A 19,224-nucleotide genomic window follows, 5' to 3' on the forward strand; every position below is an offset into this window, starting at 1 on the left:
ACTCGAATATATAAAACCGATTTCAAAAAAACCGACTTCTATAAATTCGACCTAATTTCATAGTGTAGACATACCCTCAGTCTCCCTGAATTCAGATACACTGTAACATCACATTACACACAACCCACTGAGACGCCTCATAAAAAGGCTTTACTGTCCTCCTTGCCTGAGAAATCATCCGTACAAATGGCAGCAACAACTCCTTCCCAGGATGCATAACGTCAGAGTCAGAGGAAGATGTTACGAAGAAAGCATCCGAACACTATTTAAAGGGCGGCTGATTTAGAAATCTCAGTTCCCTTGTAAATCATCTTTCTATTTGCTTGGAGTGATCCAAGTCACTCCACTTCTACCTCCCATGATCTGCTCAGACTGGGTGACTAATGATTGACGAGGGAGTGCTGACTTGTCTAAGGTCTAGTGGGAGCAATCCAGAGGGGTTACTGGGAGGAAATTGGTCTGCTAACACAGGGACAGGCAAACTTTTTGGCCTGAGGGCCACATTGGGTTTCGGAAATTGTATGGAGGGCCGGTTAGGGGAGGCTGTGCCCCTGCCCCCTATCCGCCGCCCCTCCTCCCCACCCGGGACTCCTGCCCCATCCAACCCCCCCGTTCCCTGACAGTCCCCCCAGGACCCCTGCCCCATACAACCCCCCCTGTTCCCTGTCCACCCCCGACTGCTCCCCCTCACCCCATCCAAGCCCCCCTCCTTCCTGACTGCCCCCCCCCCGGAACCCCTGCCCCTATCCAACCCCCCCCGCCCTCTGACAGCCCTGACCACCACCCCGAACGCCCCTGCCCTCTATCCAACCCCCCCCTCCCGCCCCCTTACTGCACAGCAGAGCACCTGTGGCTGACGGCACTACAGCCTCGCTGCCCAGAGCATTGCGCCGGTGTAGTGTAATAAATTGTAGCACATTCCTACATGGAGCAGTTTAATACACTACACCGGCAGCATGGCGCAGAGGCTACGGGGGAGAGGGACAGCGGGGGAGGGGACGGGGGCTAGCCTCCCGGGTCGGGCACTCAGGGGCCCGGCAGGAGGGTTCTGCGGACCGGATGTGGCCCATGGGCCGTAGCTTGCCCACCTCTGTGCTAACATTCTGGCTAACCTAGTGAGGAGGGCTTTAAACTAGGTTCACCGGGGGAAGGAGACCAAAGCCCTGAGGTAAGTGGGAAAGCAGGATACCGGGAGGAAGCACAGGCAGGAATGTCTGTGAGGGGAGGGCTCCTGCCTCATACTGGGAGTGAGGGGCGATCAACAGGTTATCTCAAGTGCTTATATACAAATGCACAAAGCCTTGGAAACAAGCAGGGAGAACTGGAGGTCCTGGTGATGTCAAGGAACTATGACGTGATCGGAATAACAGAAACTTGGTGGTATAACTCACATGACTGGAGTACTGTCATGGATGGTTATAAACTGTTCAGGAAGGACAGGCAGGGCAGAAAAGGTGGGGGAGTAGCACTGTATGTAAGGGAGCAGTATGACTGCTCAGAGCTCCGGTACGAAACTGCAGAAAAACCTGAGTGTCTCTGGATTAAGTTTAGAAGTGTGTGCAACAAGAGTGATGTAGTGGTGGGAGTCTGCTATAGACCACCGGACCAGGGGGATGAGGTGGATGAGGCTTTCTTCCGGCAGCTCACGGAAGCTACTAGATCGCATGCCCTGATTCTCATGGGTGACTTTAATTTTCCTGATATCTGCTGGGAGAGCAATACAGCGGTGCATAGACAATCCAGGAAGTTTTTGGAAAGCGTAGGGGACAATTTCCTGGCGCAAGTGCTAGAGGAGCCAACTGGGGGGGTGCTTTTCTTGACCTGCTGCTCACAAACCGGGTAGAATTAGTGGGGGAAGCAAAAGTGGATGGGAATCTGGGAGGCAGTGACCATGAGTTGGTTGAGTTCAGGATCCTGACGCAGGGAACAAAGGTAAGAAGCAGGATACGGACCCTGGACTTCAGGAAAGCAGACTTCGACTCCCTCAGGGAACGGATGGCCAGGATCCCCTGGGGGACTAACTTGAAGGGGAAAGGAGTCCAGGAGAGCTGGCTGTATTTCAAGGAATCCCTGTTGAGGTTACAGGGACAAACCATCCCGATGAGTCGAAAGAATAGTAAATATGGCAGGCGACCAACTTGGCTTAATGGTGAAATCCTAGCGGATCTTAAACATAAAAAAGAAGCTTACAAGAAGTGGAAGGTTGGACATATGACCAGGGAAGAGTATAAAAATATTGCTCGGGCATGTAGGAATGTTATCAGGAGGGCCAAATCGCACCTGGAGCTGCAGCTAGCCAGAGATGTCAAGAGTAACAAGAAGGGTTTCTTCAGGTATGTTGGCAACAAGAAGAAAGCCAAGGAATGTGTGGGCCCCTTACTGAATGAGGGAGGCAACCTAGTGACAGAGGATGTGGAAAAAGCTAATGTACTCAATGCTTTTTTTGCCTCTGTTTTCACTAACAAGGTCAGCTCCCAGACTGCTGCGCTGGGCATCACAAAATGCGGAAGAGATGGCCAGCCCTCTGTGGAGATAGAGGCGGTTAGGGACTATTTAGAAAAGCTGGACGTGCACAAGTCCATGGGGCCGGACGAGTTGCATCCGAGAGTGCTGAAGGAATTGGCGGCTGTGATTGCAGAGCCACTGGCCATTATCTTTGAAAACTCGTGGCGAACCGGGGAAGTCCCGGATGACTGGAAAAAGGCGAATGTAGTGCCAATCTTTAAAAAAGGGAAGAAGGAAGATCCTGGGAACTACAGGCCAGTCAGCCTCACCTCAGTCCCTGGAAAAATCATGGAGCAGGTCCTCAAAGAATCAATCCTGAAGCACTTGCATGAGAGGAAAGTGATCAGGAACAGCCAGCATGGATTCACCAAGGGAAGGTCATGCCTGACTAATCTAATCGCCTTTTATGATGAGATTACTGGTTCTGTGGATGAAGGGAAAGCAGTGGATGTATTGTTTCTTGACTTTAGCAAAGCTTTTGACACGGTCTCCCATAGTATTCTTGCCAGCAAGTTAAGGAAGTATGGGCTGGATGAATGCACTATAAGGTGGGTAGAAAGCTGGCTAAATTGTCGGGCTCAACGGGTAGTGATCAATGGCTCCATGTCTAGTTGGCAGCCGGTATCAAGTGGAGTGCCCCAAGGGTCGGTCCTGGGGCCGGTTTTATTCCATATCTTCATAAATGATCTGGAGGATGGTGTGGATTGCACTCTCAGCAAATTTGCGGATGATACTAAACTGGGAGGAGTGGTAGATACGCTGGAGGGGAGGGATAGGATACAGAAGGACCTAGACCAATTGGAAGATTGGGCCAAAAGGAATCTGATGAGGTTCAATAAGGATAAGTGCAGGGTCCTGCACTTAGGACGGAAGAACCCAATGCACAGCTACAGACTAGGGACCGAATGGCTAGGCAGCAGTTCTGCAGAAAAGGACCTAGGGGTGACAGTGGACGAGAAGCTGGATATGAGTCAGCAGTGTGCCCTTGTTGCCAAGAAGGCCAATGGCATTTTGGGATGTATAAGTAGGGGCATAGCGAGCAGATCGAGGGACGTGATCGTTCCCCTCTATTCGACATTGGTGAGGCCTCATCTGGAGTACTGTGTCCAGTTTTGGGCCCCACACTTCAAGAAGGATGTGGATAAATTGGAGAGAGTCCAGCGAAGGGCAACAAAAATGATTAGGGGACTGGAACACATGAGTTATGAGGAGAGGCTGAGGGAGCTGGGATTGTTTAGCCTGCAGAAGAGAAGAATGAGGGGGGATTTGATAGCTGCTTTCAACTACCTGAAAGGAGGTTCCAAAGAGGATGGCTCTAGACTGTTCTCAATGGTAGCAGATGACACAACGAGGAGTAATGGTCTCAAGTTGCAGTGGGGGAGGTTTAGATTGGATATTAGGAAAAACTTTTTCACTAAGAGGGTGGTGAAACACTGGAATGCGTTACCTAGGGAGGTGGTAGAATCTCCTTCCTTAGAGGTTTTTAAGGTCAGGCTTGACAAAGCCCTGGCTGGGATGATTTAACTGGGAATTGGTCCTGCTTTGAGCAGGGGGTTGGACTAGATGACCTTCTGGGGTCCCTTCCAACCCTGATATTCTATGATTCTATGATTTTAAGCTACTAAGTCTAATCAGATTCCATTGGGCCTATTCCCAAGTCTGAAAAAATTAAACCCAACTCTTCTCCAGGTGAACAGATGCATGAACATGATGGAAGAAGATATCATATCAACTTAGAATTTAAAAAAAAAAAAAAAAAAAAAAAAACACATTCCTGTCTATTTTTTGTTCCAAGTAATATCTAAGATGATTATAAACAAAACATTAGAGAAAAATGTTTCTTTAGATTTACTTTGCACATCTGACAGCACTTTCTTTATGCAGTTTAGTTGTTGCCACAGGATATTATGTTGGCCACAGGATATTAGAGAGACGAGATGGGTGAGGTAGTATAATAGAATCATAGAAATATAGGGCTGGAAGGGACCTCAAGAGGTCATCAAATCCAGCCCCTTGCACTGACGCATATTTTTATTTATAGTCAGTTTTACTATTTCCCTGTGTGGTCAGTCGTTTTCTCCTTGTTTGCGTGGGCCTTTCACACAGCAACAGGAGACAGAAAAACGCAACAGCAAATTGTGACTGTGAAATCTTAAAAACTGGCAGGGGGTGTTGGTAACTCTACACATTTTACAGCTTCAAAATGTTTACTGTTCCACTAGCCAGAGCATATACAGAGGAGATTTGAAAGCTCTTTGAAGATGGGAAGAAGTGCTAAGCAGTATTATTACTAAGAAGCACTCCATCTATATTATCTAACTGCAAAACTTAACCAGGAACAAACAGCAAGTATTTTCAATCCATCTGAAATTACTAGATATATTCATTGCAATTTTGATCTCTGCTAATCTGTGATGAATGAAGTGAAGCAAGAAACACTAACAAAGCCAACATGACATCAACTAGAGGATAAGAAGCGACCAGAACTTACTAGGCTTTCATTTTGTGTATTGTTCCAAGTCAAAAATTTTTAAAAAGGGTCAGTAAGTTGGGTATTTAGGAATCTGTTGTACTGATGTAAAGGATACATCACACAATGTACCAGTATTTTGCAAAAGAACTCAAGGAAATTGTTATCAAAAGAAATTGTAGCCACTTTGGTCTGTGGGCTGAAAGGTCCCATGACATCAAGCATATATCACCCCATGTATGAAGGAAAATGTTTCTGAATATTATGTTCATTAAAAAGAAACATTTTGGAGCCACCTGCCTTCAGGAACCACATGACAGAAGTGGACACTGACAGCACAACAGACCAACATAGGATTGCAAATTGATTTCCATCCTGCTTTTAAGACAGACTTAACTCCAGAAAAATATTGGTGTATAAATATGTTACTTAAATACTAAAGTAGGATAACAGCACTAACGACACACTTTTCTATGAGTATCTCAGAGCGACTACTTAACATTTGTTTATAGTGCCATAGGTGTGCACAGTGCTTTAACTGAAATAATTAAGACAGGTTCCCTGCCAAAGTGCTTACAGTACGTGGACCCAATACAAGGTCCTGTATAGGACAAGACTCCAAGTTATATTTAATGTAAATACAAGAAGAGATGATGGACAAGAAATGGGAAGGTTTACATAAAATAAGGCTGAAAGATCATTTTTGCGAAGTGTGTATGTTAGGGTGGGTTTTTTTAAAAAGCAAATTACCATAATTAATCTAAATAAAAGGTTGATGTGGGAATGGGTTTAAGTGTTATAAACATTAATCCTCAGAACATCCCTATGAAGTAGGTAAGCAGCTCTGTTTTATAGATGGGAAACTGGTGGTTAAGGGACTTGCTCAAAAGTCTTACAACTCCGTGGAATGTTCGAGCATAGAACGCAGCAATCCTGACCACGAGCTAGGAGAGAGAGAGCTCTCAAAACCAGGTGCACTCTCCAGACAGATATCCTCCTCTGATAAGTCACTCAGTTCTACTAATTTTATTAAAACCTCTTGTCAAAATGATTTCACAGCAGATACATACAAACTCTTCTCTGATAGGTGGACTGCATTTTCAGACTTTTGTTTAGTTAAGTTGTGGCAGTTTTTAATTTACTCCACAGTGCTTCTGTGCTGCAGTAGAACATTTGATACAAAGACATATTGCTCAATGGCCTAAGACCGCCGCAGTAACTAAACAAAATGTACCATAGATTTTTTTCATTATCTCATTTCTACTTCTGTGAAAAGTAGAAAGTAATTCTTAACTCTGATATTCCTTGCTTTAGGTCCAAAGCCATGTCATTAAACACTTCAACGCAATTCAGTTTTTAAAAGAATTATGAAAAAATATTAACAAGGAATATAGCTTATTGTTTATTTGAAACTTTTAAAACAAAGTAACTAAGATCTAGAGTAAGTTTTATTGCACATCATTCATTTATATCAAATGGAATAAGTTGAAAGTTACAGAGCCATTTAGAACTATGTGAAAAGTTTCTGCAGAGGTAAAAATAATAAAAAAAAATACTAATTTTCAAGAAGTAACAAACTATCCACTTAAACATTCCCTCCACCTGCAGATGCCAAAAGAATTTGGTTAATATCACAGAGGAGCAGCTTACAAAATTAAATTTTGTAAGTTATCTGATCTCATGCTTCAGGGTAAAGCTGATTTCCTGTACTCGTCTGATAAGATATTTCATCCAATAAATGGCATTGAACCTCACAGAATCAGGCCTTGGGCATTGTACCTATGCCCTCAACTCACACTGAAGTCTACGCAATTTGATGATGCTAGCACAGAGGTGGGCAAACTATGGCGCGCAGGCCACATCCGGCCAGCGGCACTCTCCTGCCCGACCCCTGAACTCCTGGCCCAGGAGGCTAGACCCCGGCACCTCCCCTGCTGATCCCCCTCCCCTGCAGCCTCAGCTCACTGTGCTGCCGTGTGCCAGCAATGCCCCTTTGCCTTGTATATTGGTCAAACTGGACAGTCTCTACGTAAAAGAATAAATAGACACATATCAGATGTCAAGAATTACAACATTCAAAAGCCAGTTGGAGAACACTTCAATCTCTCTGGTCACTCGATTACAGACATGAAAGTTGCGATATTACAACAGAAAAACTTCAGAAACAGACTCCAAAGAGAGATTGCTGAATTGGAATTAATTTACAAATTGGATACAATTAACCTGGGCTTGAAAAGAGACTGGGAATGGTTGATTCATTATAAAAAGTAACCTATTTCCCCATGCATAATGACAGGTTTCAGAGTAGCAGCCGTGTTAGTCTGTATTCGCAAAAAGAAAAGGAGGACTTGTGGCACCTTAGAGACTAACCAATTTATTAGAGCATAAGCTTTCGTGAGCTACAGCTCACTTCCTCAGATGCATATCGTGGAAACTGCAGCAGGCTTTATATATACACAGAGAATATGAAACAATACCTATTCCCACCCCACTGTCCTGCTGGTAATAGCTTATCTAAAGTGATTTCCAGCACAAATCCAGGTTTTCTCACCCTCCACCCCCCCACACAAATTCACTCTCCTGCTGGTGATAGCCCATCCAAAGTGACAACTCTTTACACAATGTGCATGACAATCAAGCTGGGCTATTTCCTGCATAAATCCAGGTTCTCACATCCCCCCACCCCCATACACACACAAACTCACTCTCCTGCTGGTAATAGCTCATCCAAACTGACCACTCTTCAAGTTAAAATCCAAGTTAAACCAGAACATCTGGGGGGGGGGGGTAGGAAAAAACAAGAGGAAACAGGCTACCTTGCATAATGACTTAGCCACTCCAAGTCTCTATTTAAGCCTAAATTAATAGTATCCAATTTGCAAATGAATTCCAATTCAGCAGTTTCTCGCTGGAGTCTGGATTTGAAGTTTTTTTGTTTTAAGATAGCGACCTTCATGTCTGTGATCGCGTGACCAGAGAGATTGAAGTGTTCTCCGACTGGTTTATGAACGTTACAATTCTTGACATCTGATTTGTGTCCATTTATTCTTTTACGTAGAGACTGTCCAGTTTGACCAATGTACATGGCAGAGGGGCATTGCTGGCACATGATGGCATATATCACATTGGTGGATGTGCAGGTGAACGAGCCTCTGATAGCGTGGCTGATGTTATTAGGCCCTGTGATGGTGTCCCCTGAATAGATATGTGGGCACAGTTGGCAACGGGCTTTGTTGCAAGGATAAGTTCCTGGGTTAGTGGTTCTGTTGTGTGGTATGTGGTTGTTGGTGAGTATTTGCTTCAGGTTGCGGGGCTGTCTGTAGGCAAGGACTGGATTACTATTGGATACTATTGGATACTATTAATTTAGGCTTAAATAGAGACTTGGAGTGGCTAAGTCATTATGCAAGGTAGCCTGTTTCCTCTTGTTTTTTCCTACCCCCCCCCCCAGATGTTCTGGTTTAACTTGGATTTTAACTTGAAGAGTGGTCAGTTTGGATGAGCTATTACCAGCAGGAGAGTGAGTTTGTGTGTGTATGGGGGTGGGGGGATGTGAGAACCTGGATTTATGCAGGAAATAGCCCAGCTTGATTGTCATGCACATTGTGTAAAGAGTTGTCACTTTGGATGGGCTATCACCAGCAGGAGAGTGAATTTGTGTGGGGGGGTGGAGGGTGAGAAAACCTGGATTTGTGCTGGAAATCACTTTAGATAAGCTATTACCAGCAGGACAGTGGGGTGGGAATAGGTATTGTTTCATATTCTCTGTGTATATATAAAGCCTGCTGCAGTTTCCACGATATGCATCTGAGGAAGTGAGCTGTAGCTCACGAAAGCTTATGCTCTAATAAATTGGTTAGTCTCTAAGGTGCCACAAGTCCTCCTTTTCTTTTTGCGAATACAGACTAACACGGCTGCTACTCTGAAGCTCTAATAAATTGGTTAGTCTCTAAGGTGCCACAAGTCCTCCTTTTCTATTTCCCCATGTTTATCCACCCCCTCTCCCCCCACTGTTCCTCAGACTTTCTTGTTAAACCCTGGATTTGTGCTGGAAATGGCCCACCTTGATTATCATACACATTGTAAGGAGAGTGATCACTTTAGATAAGCTGTTACCAGCAGGAGAGTGGGGTGGGGGGAAAGAAAACCTTTTGTAGTGATAAACACCCATTTTTTCATGGTCTGCGTGTATAAAAACATCTTCTGTATTTTCCACAGTATGCATCCAATGAAGTGAGCTGTAGCTTGCGAAAGCTTATGCTCAAATAAATTGGTTAGTCTCTAAGATGCCACAAGTACTCCTGATCTCTTTCAGTGTGGCAAGTCTTACATTCCTAAAAACCAGTGGTTTTTCTCCAAATTTAACACTCTTGAGTTAGCAACAATTTTTTCCCCCCCGAGATGATACATGCCAGCTCCTGCAGAGAGGACATTTTTATAGCATAGTTTAAGCTTCTAAAAATATACAAGACTTTGGCAGAACTTTATAGGAGTGGCAATAGACCTCCTTCTAACAAGTTCCATTCAACAGTTATGCTGTTAAACTTTTTCAGACTAGTAAAAGTTGTTTCAATAGAAACAGCTAGTGCACATCAGGGTGAAGGATCTTTCTGTTCATCTGACTAGCATATGAAAAGGGTAGAGTCTCTCACTACCTGTACTTTTGAACAGTCCATCACCACAATACCTAGGCTGCAGGATTAAGAATCACTACAAGTTACATCCAAAGTAGGATTAGATCCTTTGCACTCCCCTTGCTAACCACTATTTAACATCCTTTTAAAGAATGTAATGTTACCTTAAACATGGGACTAATAGCTAAATTCAAAAATATGGGTGCAGAAGCTGAAGTTATTGTGAGTGATCACTAAGAAATGGTTAGATCCAGGGTTGTCAGGACCTCCGTGTTATATTTATGACGGTCATTAACTCACTAGAAGACTATGGGCCTACCATTTAACTACTCTCTGCTATGGTTTCCCCATATGCAAAACTTGCGATAATGGTACTTTCCATCTGCATAAAGCATTGCCAGTTTTTTAGAGAAAAGATGGTAGAGAAGTACAAAACACTACTTCTCATACTCTGGGTTTCATTCTGTACCATCATTTTCTACCCGATTTTGTGCCATCATTTCAAATTCCAACTAAATTCATCCTTGGCCTAAGTGAAAGCAACATGCACCCTCTTTGGTTTGGAGGTGAATCTGAGCCAGTAATGTGCACACCCAAACATATTACCCTTCCATAAGCCCTCTACTTTTCCATTAGTCTGTCACTGTTACCAGCACTGTCCTCCCCCGCGCCCAAACCTTGTCTCCAGCCCTTCATATCTGGGTCTTCACCAAATTCTGCTGCTTTACTTTACAACATCTCCACATACAGCCTGCGCAGTGGTGTGATTACTGCTAACCTCCCCTTCTCCAAATCTGCACAGCTATAATCTCTCCCCTCCAGGTCATCCAGAACCCCGCTGCCAAGACCACGTTCCTCTGTGACCGCTATAATCATCTCCTTACCTTGGACGCCTCCTTTTCTACCATATAAAAATTCAAGCTGCTTCTCCTCACCTTCAAAACTGTCCTTAACTCCAGCCCATCGCCTCCCCCTCTGTCACTATGCTCCTGCCAAGCTGCTTTCCTGGCCATTTCCTTTCTTTCATCCCTCCTCCTACACCTGGAACAGTCTCACAATTAACATTGGCCAATCTTTCTCTCTCTCTCAGGGCACATCTACACTACAGCAGTACAGCTGCATCTCCATAGTGTAGACACTTCTTGTGTTGACGGAAGGTTTTTCCATTGATGTAGGTAAACCACCTCCTTAAGGAGCAGCAGCTAAGTTGACAGAAGAATTCTTCTGTCAACCTAACTGTATCTACCCTGGGAATTAGGTCAGCTTAGCCATAGGGCTCAGGGGGTGAATTTTTCACTCAGGACTGAGGTAGCCAGGATGCTCTAAATGTTAAGTGTTGACCAGGCCTTTGCTCTCAAATGATACACTTAGACTGGTTTATAAAGCTCACTACCTGTTTGCTCTGTGTTCTGCCATCCCAGACGGTACATTATCACTTCCCAGGAGCAAGGACTTACTCGCCTGGCTGAGTTCACCTACTGCTCAGTGTAGTAAGAGGAGGGCCTGAAACAAAAATTCTTGTATCAGAGGACCCGTCCAAGGCCTGAAGCCTGAACCAAAGTACTTCCAGGTAGCGATAAGCAAAGCTGGGCTGTGAGCCAGAGGCAGGTCCCACTCACAGAAGTTGGCAAGAAAAGGTTGTTATAGGCAAGTGCACACACACAAGTGCTAATGAGAGGAAATTGTGCCGAGACAGCGGCAAGACACTCCATCGACATAACAGGAACAGGCAGGTGCATCTTAAAGACAGGGTCAAAAGGACAACATGATGGATAGATTCGTTTGAACTATGATGAATTATCTGTCCTGCAACGGTACAAAAGTAGGTCCCGGAGCGCATATCTTTAACCAGCCTAGGGGGCAGCGGAGTGTCCCGCCACTGACTGAGCTGTGTCCATTGCCAGGGAGCACAAATTCGTAGTATGCCCTGTCGAGTCTATAGGGAACTATTACTGTGCTTCGTTTGACAATAAACGTGGCTTGGGTTCCTTCGTACCTTACTAGAGTCTGTGGTTTTTGGGGGTTCTCTCTGGGTCTGCTGAGTTAGCTACCTGCGCAGAGCTGGAGCAGCGAGCAGAGGGAACACGCACGCAGCCGATTTATCATCGAACAAGAGCGGAGCACCACACTGGTAGCTACCGACAACACCCAGCTTCACGCAGACTCCTGCTGTGTAATAATATTTAAGCTAAACTTGCACAGAGTTTGCACCGGTTAAAAGAGCATTTCTTCATGCACAAATAAACACAGCTTCAGAGAAGAATCATAGTTGAAAACGAAGAGATGCCCTGAAATATTTATCTTCACCAGGCTCTGTTCATGAGAGAAGGATGTTGAGAGATCTTAATAATAAAGTGTATTCAATTAGACCAGTGAGTTAAAGGAAAAGGCAGCAGGTAGGCACCAGTTTCAAACTATGACTATTTCAAGTCATCATTGTCAGTTGGTTAGAAGGAACACTAGCTCCCACTTAGACAATGTGCATTAATTAATAGAATCTCTTTGAGTAGGAGTCAAATCAGCTGTCTATGCCAGGCTAAGGAGATGCTCTTTACCATACATAGGTGTTCATCTGTCTAGTTCTCTTCATATAGACAGACAGATGGTCTGACAAGTTAGGTCCAGACACATCTCATAAGCATTTGTGAACGCCCTGATTCGAAACTGAATTTGCAACAAAAACACACAAGAAACACCAAAATTATTTGCGTAAAGTAACCCTCCAGAGAAACTATTCAATCTGCTGAAATACATCTCAAATTAACATGTTAGAATTCCCATCCCATGCCTGAGGCCAATGTCCCAGATGTCCTCTCGCCCACAACCGGCACCCTTGCCTCTCCTGCCAATCCCCACCCACCCTGCAATGGGCACCTTCACCTCCGCTGCCAATCCCTACCACCACCACACAACCAGCACCCACGCCTCCTCTGCCAATCCCCCCACAGGATAAGTATAAAATTAAAGAATTAAAGTTAGCTTCAGTTTGGTTAAGTGTTTGTGTGTTGTAAAGAAGGCCCCAGCCAGCAAATTAAAGAAGGCTGTGAGAATAATAAGTAGGATTACTTGTAGTGCAGGAAGGATGTATGGTTTCAAACTTAACTAATAAAATAAAGAGCTACAGTAAGAAGACAAAGAAAAACTGTCTTAAAAGAAACAAGCTCAAAACTTCCCTCTGTTCTGCTGGGGAGGGGAGGGGAGGGATGGTGGGGAAAGGAGAAGATAACAAAGGCCTTAGGGAGGAGGCTGTAAATCTTAACTGGATTAAGATTGGAAATAAGGATGAATTGTCTTAAATTGGTTTTTAGCTGAAGTCAGTAATTGGTGATGACATCACTTGTTTGTTAAAGGGTATAAAAGTCAAGCCTTAAAAGGGTTCATTGGTCAGACAGGTTTTAGCACTTTGGAGCTGACCAATAGGTGTCTCAGCACCCCAGGGTTTAGCCCACTTGTAAATATCTCGATCAAATGCTTACAAATGTTTTGTTACTGTTTGGATGTAGTAACTTACTTATTAGTTAGGCTTTTTAGGCATGTTTAGAGCAATGGTATAAATATCATTTGGCCCTTGGATTTAATAAAGGAATTTATGGTTAATTAGTGTTTCCTGGTTTCCCATATCAATATTAATAATTTCAATTACTATTGCCACCACCAACACCCCCGGGCGCCCTCGCCTCCCCCGCCGAGCCCCCCCTCGCCTCCCCCGTCGAGGCCCCCCGCCCCGCCCCGCCCCCCCTCGCCTCCCCCCCCCGTCGATCCCGCCCCGCCCCCCGCCCCGCAACGGGCGCCCTGGCCCCCTCGGCCGATCCCGCCCCGCCCCCTGCCCCGCAACGGGCGCCCTGGCCCCCTCGGCCGATCCCGCCCCGCCCCCTGCCCCGCAACGGGCGCCCTGGCCCCCTCGGCCGATCCCGCCCCGCCCCCTGCCCCGCAACGGGCGCCCTGGCCCCCTCGGCCGATCCCCAACGTCCCCGCGGTAAAATGCCCGGCTCCCCTCCCCCACCTACCCCATGCGCATCTTGGAGCCGGACTGGCCGCCCCCGCCGGGCACGGCGGGCCTGGGGGGCAGGCGGCCCAGGTGCAGGTGCTTCTCCAGGGTCGACATGACGGGGAGAGGCCCAGGCAGAACAGCAGGTACCGCCCCCGCCCAGCCAGCAGCACTGCACCCACCCCCCGCCGGAAGTACCCCCTGCCGCGCCACGCCGCGCTGCACCACGGGAAATAGAGTCCACCCCCACTCCTACTCACGGGCGGGGGAGCGCCTCCTCTGCCGGAAGCGTCTGCCCTCGCGCCGCCTGCCCTCGCCGGAAGCGGGGCCGCAGCGCCCCCTGGGAATTGTAGTTCATCTCGGCGGGCTGGGCGGGGCTCTCCCGGGGCTGGCTGACTCTCCCGCCGTGTCCCAGGGGGCCCCGCGGCGAGCTGAGGCGGCGGCGGTTGCCGGGCAGCGGCGGTGGCGGAGAGCCGGGCCTGGCGCGGGGGAGCGGCGGAGGGATGAAGCAGAAGAGGCCGAAGGGCCCCGCTCCCAGGATGGGCGGCGGCGCCCGCAAGAGGCGAGGTGAGAGCCCCGGGGAGTGCCCAGCGGTACCCCGGGGGACAGGGCAGATACCCTGGCTGCGGGAGTACCCGGGGGACAGGGCAGATACCCTGGCTGCGGGCGGGGGGGGCGGGAGTACCCGGGGGACAGGGCAGATACCCTGGCTGCGGGCGGGGGGCGGGAGTACCCAGGGGACAGGGCAGACACCCTGGCTGCGGGCGGGGGGGGGCGGGAGTACCCGGGGGACAGGGCAGATACCCTGGCTGCGGGCGGGGGGGGGCGGGAGTACCCGGGGGACAGGGCAGATACCCTGGCTGCGGGGGGGCGGGAGTACCCGGGGGACAGGGCAGATACCCTGGCTGCGGGCGGGCAGGCGGGGGGGGGCGGGAGTACCCGGGGGACAGGGCAGATACCCTGGCTGCGGGCGGGGGGGGGGCGGGAGTACCCGGGGGACAGGGCAGACACCCTGGCTGCGGGCGGGGGGGGGGCGGGAGTACCCGGGGGACAGGGCAGACACCCTGGCTGCGGGCGGGGGGGGTCGGGAGTACCCGGGGGACAGGGCAGATACCCTGGCTGCGGGGGGGCGGGAGTACCCGGGGGACAGGGCAGATACCCTGGCTGCGGGGGGGCGGGAGTACCCGGGGGACAGGGCAGACACCCTGGCTGCGGGCGGGGGGGGGGCGGGAGTACCCGGGGGACAGGGCAGATACCCTGGCTGCGGGGGGGCGGGAGTACCCGGGGGACAGGGCAGACACCCTGGCTGCGGGCGGGGGGGGGCGGGAGTACCCGGGGGACAGGGCAGATACCCTGCCTGGGCGGGGGGGGCGGGGCTTGGTACCCTGTAGATACCTGGGGCAGGGATCTGGTAGCAGTTGGTGGCAGTAGGGGCCCATAAGAGGCAGCAGGTCCTGTGATGGGCATCTGAAGGGGTGGGGTGGTAGCACCCTCCATAGCATGATTCGCGCCCTAAGCACTGTGTGGGATTGGGGTCATGGGGTGGCAGTACCTTGGGCACCCTGTCGGGAGGTGGTAGTTGCCTGTGTTGGTGCTGTAAGTGTATGGTGCCTTTGGGGATTATAACGTGGTGTGTCGTGCCCTTGAGGTGCAACGGAGGGCTGGGAGCCCCGTATGGGTCTTGGTGATTACTTAAAGACACTTAGGGTAGGTCTACACTACGATATTAGGTCGAATTTATAGAAGTTGGTTTTTTAGAAATCGTTTTTATATATTCGAGTGTGTGTCCCCCCACAGAAAATGCTCTAAGTGCATTAACTCGGCGGAGTGCTTCCACAGTACCGAGGCTAGCGTCGACTTCCGGAGTGCTGCACTGTGAGTAGCTATCCCACAGTTCCCGCAGTCTCTGCCGCCCATTGGAATTCTGGGTTGAGGTCCCAATGCCTGATGGGGCTAAAACATTGTCACGGGTGGTTCTGGGTATGTATCATCAGGCCCCTGTTCCCTCCCTCCCTCCGTGAAAGCAGCAGCAGACAATCGTTTCGTGCCTTTTTTCTTGAGTTACCTGTGTAGATGCTATACCACGGCAAGCATGGAGCCCGCTCAGGTAACCGTCACCGTATGTCTCCTGGGTGCTGGGAGACGTGGTACTGCATTGCTACACAGCAGTAGCAACCCCTTGCCTTGTGGCAGCAGACGGTACAATAGGACTGGCAGCTGTCATCGTCATGTCCGAGGTGCTCCTGGCCGCGTTGGCCAGGAGTGCCTGGCAGACATGGGTGCAGGGACTACATTAGAAGTGACTTGACCAGATCATTCTCTTTAGTCCTGCAGTCAGTCCTATTGAACCATCTTATGGCGAGCAGGCAGGCAATACGGATTGCTAGCAGTCCTATTGTACCATCTTCTGCCTAGCAGCCATGAGATATGGATGGCTTGCAGTCCTTCTGCACCGTCTGCTGCCAGCCAAAGATGTAAAAGATAGAAGAAGTGGATCAAAACAAGAAATAGACCAGATTTGTTTTGTACTCATTTGCTTCCCTCCCCTCCCCCCAGTCTAGGGGGTCTCATTCCTCTAGGTCACACTGCAGTCACTCACAGAGAAGGTGCAGCGAGGTAAATCTAGCCATGTATCAATCAGAGGCCAGACCAACCTGCTTGTTCTGATAAGAACAATTACTTAGGTGCACCATTTCTTATTGGAACCTTCCGTGAAGTCCTGCCTGAAATACTCCTTGATGTAAAGCCACCTCCTTTGTTGATTTTAATTCCCTGTAAGCCATGTTGTCAGTCGCCCCTCCCTCCGTCAGAGCAACAGCAGACAATCGTTCCGCGCCTTTTTTCTGTGCAGACGCCATACCAAGGCAAGCATGGAGGCCGCTCAGCTCACTTTGGCAATTAGGAGCACATTAAACACCACACGCATTATCCAGCAGTATATCCAGCACCAGAAACTGGCAGAGCGATACCAGGCGAGGAGGCAACGTCAGCATGGTCACGTGAGTGATCAGGACATGGACACAGATTTCTCTGAAAACATGGGCCCTGCCAATGCATGCATCATGGTGCTAATGGGGCAGGTTCATGCGGTGGAACGCCGATTCTGGGCTCGGGAAACAAGCACAGACTGGTGGGACCGCATAGTGTTGCAGGTCTGGGATGATTCCCAATGGCTGCGAAACTTTCGCATGTGTAAGGGCACTTTCATGGAACTTTGTGACTTGCTTTCCCCTGCCCTGAAGCGCATGAATACCAAGATGAGAGCAGCCTTCACAGTTGAGAAGCAAGTGGCGATAGCCCTGTGAAAGCTTGCAACGCCAGACAGCTACCGGTCATTTGGGAATCAATTTGGAGTGGGCAAATCTACTGTGGGGGCTGCTGTGATGCAAGTAGCCCACGCAATCAAAGATCTGCTGCTACCAAGGGTAGTGACCCTGGGAAATGTGCAGGTCATAGTGGATGGCTTTGCTGCAATGGGATTCCCTAACTGTGGTGGGGTCATAGACGGAACCCATATCCCTGTCTTGGCACCGGAGCACCGAGCCGGCGAGTACATAAACCGCAAGGGGTACTTTTCAGTAGTGTTGCAAGCTCTGGTGGATCACAAGGGACGTTTCACCAACATCAACGTGGGATGGCCGGGAAAGGTACATGACGCTCGCATCTTCAGGAATTCTGGTCTGTTTCAAAAGCTGCAGGAAGGGACTTTATTCCCAGACCAGAAAATAACTGTTGGGGATGTTGAAATGCCTATAGTTATCCTTGGGGACCCAGCCTACCCCTTAATGCCCTGGCTCATGAACCTGTACACAGACAGCCTGGACAGTAGTCAGGAGCTCTTCAACTACAGGCTGAGCAAGTGCAGAATGGTGGTAGAATGTGCATTTGGATGTTTAAAGGCGCGCTGGCGCAGTTTACTGACTCACTTAGACCTTAGCGAAACCAATATTCCCACTGTTATTACTGCTTGCTGCGCGCTCCACAATATCTGTGAGAGTAAGGGGGAGATGTTTATGGCTCGGTGGGAGGTTGAGGCAAATCGCCTGGCTGCTGGTTACACGCACCCAGACACCAGGGCAATTAGAAGAGCACAGGAGGGCACAATACACATCAGAGAAGCTTTGAAAACCAGTTTCATGACTGGACAGGCTACGATGTGAAAGTTCTGTTTGTTTCTCCTTGATGAAACCCCCCACCCCTTGGTTCACTCTACTTCCCTGTAAGCTAACCACCCTCCCCTCTTCCCTTCGATCACCGCGTGCAGAGGCAATAAAGTCATTGTTGCTTCACATTCATGCATTCTTTATTTATTCATCACACAAATAGGGGGATGACTACCAAGGTAGCCCAGGAGTGGTGGAGGAGGGAAGGAAAATGCCACACAGCACTTTAAAAGTTTACAACTTTAAAATTTATTGAATGCCAGCCTTCTTTTTTTTGGGCAATCCTCCGTGGTGGAGTGGCTGGTTGGCCGAAGGCCCCCCTACTGCGTTCTTGGGCGTCTGGGTGAGGAGGCTATGGAATTTGGGGAGGAGGGTGGTTGGTTACACAGGGGCTGAAGCGGCAGTCTGTGCTCCAGCTGTCTTTACTGCAGCTCAACCATACACTGGAGCATATTGGTTTGATCCTCCAGCAGCCTGAGCATTGAATCCTGCCTCCTCTCATCACGCTGCTGCCACATTTGAGCTTCAGCCCTGTCTTCAGCCCGCCACTTACTCTCTTCAGCCCGACACCTCTCCTCCAGGTCATTTTGTGCTTTCCTGCACTCTGACATTATTTGCTTCCACGCATTCGTCTGTGCTCTGTCAGTGTGGGAGGACAGCATGAACTCAGAGAACATTTCATCACGAGTGCGTTTTTTTTTTCTTTCTAATCGTCACTGGCCTCTGGGAAGGAGAAGATCCTATGATCATTGAAACACATGCAGCTGGTGGAGGAAAAAAAAGAGACAGCGGTATTTAAAAAGACACATTTTATAAAACAATGGTTACACTCTTTCAGGGTAAACCTTGCTCTTAACATTACATACACAGCACATGTGCTTTCGTTCCAAGGTCGCATTTTGCCTCCCCCCACCGCGTGGCTATCCCCTCAGCTCTCCCCGTGGCTAACAGCGGGGAACATTTCTGTTCAGCCACAGGCAAACAGCCCAGCAGGAACGGGCACCTCTGAGTGTCCCCTGAAGAAAAGCACCCTATTTCAACCAGGTGACCATGAATGATATCTCACTCTCTTGAGGATAACACAGAAAGATAAAGAACGGATGTTGTTTGAACGCCAGCAAACATACACTGCAATGCTTTGTTGTACAATGATTCCCGAGTACGTGCTACTGGCCTGGAGTGGTAAAATGTCCTACCATGGAGGATGCAATAAGGCTGCCCTCCCCAGAAACCTTTTGCAAAGGCTTTGGGAGTACATCCAGGAGAGCCGCAAATGCCAGGGCAAATGAATCCTTTCACATGCTTGCTTTTAAACCATGTATAGTATTTTAAAAGGTACACTCACCGAAGGTCCCTTCTCCGCCTGTCGGGTCCAGGAGGCAGCCTTGGTTGGGTTCGGGGGGTACTGGCTCCAGGTCCAGGGTGAGAAACAGTTCCTGGCTGTCAGGAAAACCGGTTTCTCCG

The 19,224-nt window shown here is 48.8% G+C and overlaps 2 protein-coding genes across 4 annotated transcripts in view; one reads left to right on the forward strand and one right to left on the reverse strand.

Moving 5' to 3' along the window:
• Window positions 1-13,773, reverse strand: part of PPME1 (protein phosphatase methylesterase 1) — a 53,338-nt gene extending 39,565 nt beyond the window's left edge. The window contains exon 1 of the mRNA XM_084611356.1: window positions 13,617-13,773. Coding sequence (XP_084467482.1) covers window positions 13,617-13,714 — 98 coding nt within the window. The 5' untranslated portion in view covers window positions 13,715-13,773. The remainder of the gene's footprint in view (window positions 1-13,616) is intronic.
• Window positions 13,774-14,028: 255 nt separating this feature from the next.
• Window positions 14,029-19,224, forward strand: part of C2CD3 (C2 domain containing 3 centriole elongation regulator) — a 92,064-nt gene continuing 86,868 nt past the window's right edge. For 2 of the 3 annotated variants that reach the window (XM_084620152.1, XM_084620153.1), the window contains exons 1-2: window positions 14,029-14,164; window positions 15,395-15,472. In XM_084620152.1, the coding sequence (XP_084476278.1) occupies window positions 14,101-14,164; window positions 15,395-15,472 (142 nt within the window). In that variant the 5' untranslated portion in view covers window positions 14,029-14,100. The remainder of the gene's footprint in view (window positions 14,165-15,394; window positions 15,473-19,224) is intronic. The other variant, XM_084620154.1, reaches the window with a different exon arrangement.

Source organism: Lepidochelys olivacea (genome assembly GCF_965140295.1).
Source record: "Lepidochelys olivacea isolate rLepOli2 genome assembly, chromosome: 1".
Taxonomy (NCBI): Eukaryota; Metazoa; Chordata; order Testudines; family Cheloniidae; genus Lepidochelys; species Lepidochelys olivacea.